This window comes from Cryptotermes secundus, unplaced genomic scaffold, assembly GCF_002891405.2.
Source record: "Cryptotermes secundus unplaced genomic scaffold, Csec_1.0 scaffold631, whole genome shotgun sequence".
Classification (NCBI taxonomy): domain Eukaryota; kingdom Metazoa; phylum Arthropoda; class Insecta; order Blattodea; family Kalotermitidae; genus Cryptotermes; species Cryptotermes secundus.
In genome coordinates, this window is record NW_019742970.1 from 610,289 (window position 1) to 615,895 (window position 5,607).

General features: G+C 39.6%; 1 protein-coding gene across 5 annotated transcripts in view; it reads left to right on the top strand.

The window, feature by feature from the left end:
* The window catches only part of LOC111873593 (eukaryotic translation initiation factor 4 gamma 3), a 133,247-nt gene that overhangs the window by 126,911 nt on the left and 729 nt on the right, over window positions 1-5,607 (top strand). For all 5 annotated transcript variants that reach the window (XM_023868430.2, XM_023868432.2, XM_023868431.2 and 2 more), the window contains 8 exons: window positions 242-513; window positions 1,034-1,206; window positions 1,544-1,623; window positions 1,941-2,050; window positions 2,172-2,267; window positions 3,162-3,314; window positions 3,420-3,498; window positions 5,001-5,147. In XM_023868430.2, the coding sequence (XP_023724198.1) occupies window positions 242-513; window positions 1,034-1,206; window positions 1,544-1,623; window positions 1,941-2,050; window positions 2,172-2,267; window positions 3,162-3,314; window positions 3,420-3,498; window positions 5,001-5,147 (1,110 nt within the window). The remainder of the gene's footprint in view (window positions 1-241; window positions 514-1,033; window positions 1,207-1,543; window positions 1,624-1,940; window positions 2,051-2,171; window positions 2,268-3,161; window positions 3,315-3,419; window positions 3,499-5,000; window positions 5,148-5,607) is intronic.

Genomic DNA, 5,607 nt, shown 5'->3' on the forward strand with positions numbered 1-5,607 from the left:
ATATAGTTTTCTTGATTGTGGCCTTTGTCTCAAGTGTGTGAAACTCCTGTCATGACTAGTATTGGTGAGGAAAATGTCAGCAGTAGTGTGATCTCCATCTGCTGTATTGTAAATAGGAAATAAGGACAAGTTGAAACAGAGAAACGTCTTGTGGAGTCAACTTTTGTGTGCACTGGTGCTGACTTTGTAATGGCAGGAATAAGTTTGGCTCAGTGCACTGACCAATTGTAATATATTTCAGGAGACGGGCGGCAGTCTAGGAGCAGTATGTCTAGATCATCATCACGTGATAACTCTGCCAGGAGAGCAGGTGATGAGCCATCCTCGTTGAGACCCTACGTCCCCCCGTCCCGGTCACCCATGAGATCTGCCAGTACTGAGGATTTTAGCGGTAGTGGAGCTGTATCTGGCAGAAAGAATCCTGTGGTTTCTGAACGTCCACTCAGTATAGAAGAAGTCCAGAAGAAGATGTCTGTGGCCCTGGAAGAGTTCCTTTGTAATTTTAATTACGAGGTATTTGCCTATGTTCATTCAGTGTCAAAATGTGGCCACAAATTGAGTATGTTGTATTTTGTCAGAAATGTCAGTCATCAGATGGTGACAACTGTTATGTCTTCTTTAGAAGGCAATTGGAGATCTAATTGAACATAGGGCTTTAGTTTAGTCTGTAAGGTTGCCTACTTCATGAATGGAGAGCTGTCAAGGTAGAGATTTTAGGAAGTAGTTTTATCCATGCAAAAGTTTTATCAGTAAATTAAAATATTTATAATATCACTAATATTGTTCTTTTGAAAATTAGGTGAAGGTTGTGTATTCATGGCTGTTGGAAAAAAAGAAAATATTCTTAAGTGAAGGCCATTTGGAGAAAAGGATTCAAACTAAACTATGGAAATTGACACAATTTTGAATTACTTAGCTTCTTGAGCTAAGTGAAGAGTTTGGAAATTTTGGAAAGACTGGTAAGGGAAGGAGAAATTCATATTGTATGTTGGGTTGGGTAAGGAAATTAATATAATGCTCTTATATCCTGCAGGAAAGTGAGACATTGGTGGGGGAGTCATTTCCGGCAGAAAACCTCAATATGTTTGTTCGTGAGAGCCTGAACGATATGCTGGAGCGTTCATCAGCTGGAAGGCAAAGTGTAGGGAAGTTAATGAGCCACCTTGTGAAGGCTGGCGTCATCCCACTTGATATGTACCTTTCTGGGTAAGGCTCTTCTTATTAGCTCTTGTTTTGTGCCTCGCAGTGTGAGGTGCAGATACACTGTCCATGGCCAGGGGATGCAGTTTCTTATAATAATCTGAACGGCATAACAGAGACGTCCATGAACATTTATATTTCTCTGTAACAGTTGCATCTGCACCTGTACTGTTAAGGAAGTTCAATTACAGAACAAAATTAATATTTTTGTTATGCTCAAAAGATTTCTTCTTAATTAGTGCTGTATTTTGGTTGTGTGTGTGTGTGAGTAAGGTGACCACATGTGCAAATGCTTGCTTCATGAAACTGTTGTGTAATGGGTGGTACTGGTTTTCTGTTCCAGGTTAAATGAATTTTTAGAATTTGCAGACGACCTTGCTATAGACGTTCCAAAATTCTGGCCATACGTAGCGGAATTTATGGGTAAGTATGTGCAGTCAGGTTGGGCTACAGTGACTGTATCCATTCTTAGTAAACCTTAACCTGAGATAAAGCTTAGATGCGTGAACGAGAAGCATTGAAGAAAATAAACAAGGGAAAGTTTTTTTTATTGTAATTGTAGCAACATGTAGGTGCCCCACGTATTGGTGGAGCAGGCAAGTGATGAAAAGGTTATGCTGCCATATTTCTCTGTGATGGATTTACAAGCTCAACAGGCCTGATGCAATTCCAGTTTTCATATTCATACATTGTTACACAGGTACACGTGTGTGAGATAATGATTGTGATGTTTGTTACAGTTCCAATGTTTTTGTCCGAGGTGATGTTTTTTTCTGATTTTCGTGAAGTTGCTCATCCAGTGCGTGGCAAACTAATTGTAGACGTTCTGAACCTACTAGTCAAAGAAAAGGTATGAATAACTTTGTATTACTGATGTTTTACAGTGCTTAGGCTCTTTACCTTTAGAAATAACAATCATTTTCATTCATAATTTGGAATCTTTTTGCAGTGTTCTTATTTCTTTGTTTCAGGGACAGGTCTGGATCCGACAGCAATGGGACACGGCCGGCCTCAAGTGGACGGATTTTATCCCTGAGGATGAGGTCAGCGAGTTTGTTAAAAAAAATGTAAGTTGTCATGGGTTATATACTGTAACGTGTTTTGTCTACTGAAGACGCAGTTCAGATTGTTAGTTGGTTTATTTAACAACTTGCAAGTCGTAACTACAAATACTTATAACCCTGTTGCGGTTTTAGTCATTTTACAAACCCCATTCAGTAGTCTCTTCACACTATCTTCAGTAGGCTTCACATATTTATAACGCGGGAGCTATACAAGTCTGTGAATTACACACTCCCAATATAACTGTACTACAGCGCGCACAATCTTGAAGTCACACAATAAGTATTCACAGGCTGACTTCTCAGTTATCGCGAACTATCACGGATTATCACACCTCGTTTCCCCTGTTGCGTAACTAGGCAAACCCAGCAACGGTTAGACATGTCGCAATACGTTATGTAGAAAGGTCATGTGAGCCTAAGAAGATCACCTTGATTAGTACAAGGTTTGGGGCATGTGGGGTCGGTCATTCTTTGTTAGATCAACAGCACACATAAGGACATAACTGAATATTTTAACAGAATTTTGTGAGTTAGTCATTTTGATTTATTGAAATTTGAAGCTCTAAAACTGATTTTATGCAAGACCTATGTTTTTAAAGGTATTCAAGCTAAAAGAATGAATCAGCCTTTCCAGTGATGTGCTTTGTGCCCAAATTCTGTTGACATGGCAGTCCTCAAGAATTTCAGTGTTGCTGACGTGTTTTCAGTATCCATGAAGTTCTAGGTGCATCCTGTTTTCCGTAGAGTTGCAAAATTCTACAGAAGATGAGAAAGTGGGTCTTTTTTTTTAGCCCTACGGCTAGGTTGTGTTCAAGAGTGAGCACATCTGCAATAATGTTGCTGAAAGCGATTCGTAGATTGAATAAATATGACAGCCAAGTGAATTGTGACTTACAGAAGCTGGAATTTACCGTAGATGGTCCAGCATCAGCACCATCTCCTTCTTTAAGCACGCCACTTGAGTGGGACCATGTCCAAGAGAGACTTGAGAAGTTCCTAAAAAAGGAGGAGGCCCCCACTTCCTTTGATCACATCTTTGGTTGGATAGACGTGAGTATCTTCTCAGGCTTTTGATTGCTGTGAGAGTGCTTTGTACCTGATGGTGTGTTAAAGCATGGGGAATTGTGTAATCATGTGTTGTGTTGTATTCAACAGGCAAATGTAGGTCACCGAGTAAAGGAGCCTCAGTTTATTCGTGCCTTGATGACTGCAATCTGCTCAAGTGCAATTGAAAGTAAGTGTAGTTGTAATATTAGTTTTATCCAGATACAACACAACCTGAAATCTAGGACACCTGCAACTTCTATTATAAATTACATTACTGTCATCATTTCTACCAGGAATTGTAAATTTTTTTTTTTGGAGTGGGGGCTATAAGTGCAAGTTCCACGTTTGTCTGCATCCATTCAATACCCAAGCAGTGTTTTTATTCAAGGTTATACGATAGGACTGTCCAGCTTTTAGCATTCAGCCTACTGGAGCATTCTTTCATTGCACAAAATATGTGGTAAACCTGTGCCTCTTTTAGAAAAGAGTTGCGGATCTCTTCAAAAATTATGGAAGTGTTTGCTTACTAAATATTGCAAGTAATCGGTTGGTTCTTTCACTGTTCCTAAAAATAATATAACATGTAGGGTTTGTGTGCGTGATTTACACAGGGGTTTTGGACTGGATGATCAGATTTATTGACACCTTGTACATTCCACTGGTAACTACTTGCAATTACAATTGTATTTAGAAGCGACAGTCCACAGAAAACACCTGTTCCTCTGTTTTTTCAGTTTGATTCAGAGCTGCAAAGATGTGTTTACCGCATAGTTTCGTAGCAATGAGGGCAGTGTGGACCCACAGAATGCTGCTTGGAACAACTCTTTTATTGTTATGTGACACGTTCCTCTGCTGTGCGCGTACGGGCCGTTACCTAGCAATAGCTGTTCCTCTGCCTCCATTGTTCTTGCTTTGAGCAAATGTGCCACAGTGTAGTATCGATTTATTGTGAATCCATATACATGCTTCTTCTATCGGGGCAGAGCTATGTTATAATCCTGTAGTTGTCTAGACCTTCACCTCGTCAACAGATCTGCTAGAGTCTTTTTTCATGTACTAGTGGGGAATTTTAGCATACTCACACATGAGGTTATATATGGAAGGTATAATGTGCCCTGGTTCGTGGAGTAGATGGACTTGGTGTGCAGTGTTCATGCAGTCTTAAGGCACGTCCGCATTACTCGTGCTCGTCAGGAGACTCTTCTGGCTTTTACTTGTGTTCGAAAATCTTCGTCCACACTACTTCAGTTTTTCGCCAGTCTTTGGCGCGTGATTATCCATATATTTACTCGTAGTGTGTATAGGCTGTCGTATTTTAATTAATTGGGTATAGTTTTTAAATTAAAAATTTTAAATTTGCTTGCCTTGTGACTTGTCATATCGCCCACATTACTGAGTAATGTGGATGCGCCTTTAGAAAGCTTTCAGTGTCACTGAACTGACAAGATTGAATTCAGATAATTTTTTTGTGTCTAGTTCTTTGTGCTTCATAGATCTGATTATTTAAGGGCAGATATTTGTGTTGGTGTATTGCAAACATGTATTTAATATACATATAATGCAGACTGCACGTTGATTCCTAAAGGATAGTGGTGCCCTGCTGTGCATCATAGGTTGGTATGTAGAGAAGTAGTGTTCTTTACAAGAGTTGAGACAGCGTGAAAACTATGTATGTGTGTATGTGTGCAGGTCAGAAGACATCATTGAAGCTGAATGAAAGACGTTTACAGGATTATAAGAAACTGATGCTGAGGTATGTCGACACCAGCGGTGAACTGGAGGTGCAGTGTTTGTATGCAATTCAGTCCCTCATTAACAAGCTGGAGCATCCACCAGGTAAATTACATTACAGGGCCGTGGACCAGGAACGAGACACTCTAAATGCAGTATGGTTACATTGTATGTCAGATATATAAAATATTCCTAAAGCTTCACTTTATGCACAGAATTTGAAATTATTTGAATCCCCAAAATATAGGCCATAATCATGTGTTTCAAACCTTGTCTTGAATTATGCAAGGTCTTCAGGAGTATATCCTCGCATAAAATGCAACCCCATGGTGTTGCAGTAATTGGCCCTTCTTGTGTGATTTTATGCTCATAAATGCATTGTTAAAAGCTGTCAAGATATAGTGCAAAATAGAGAATTTCACTAGGAATATTGGTTGGACTTTTGAGATTTTTTTTTTAGTCCAGGAATGCTTGTACAAGAGTACAGGTACTGGTTGTGTAAGGCATTAGTTGGTAAGTTGTCATTCTGTTTGGAAGGCTAGCCAACTGACTGTTGTTCTTGCAG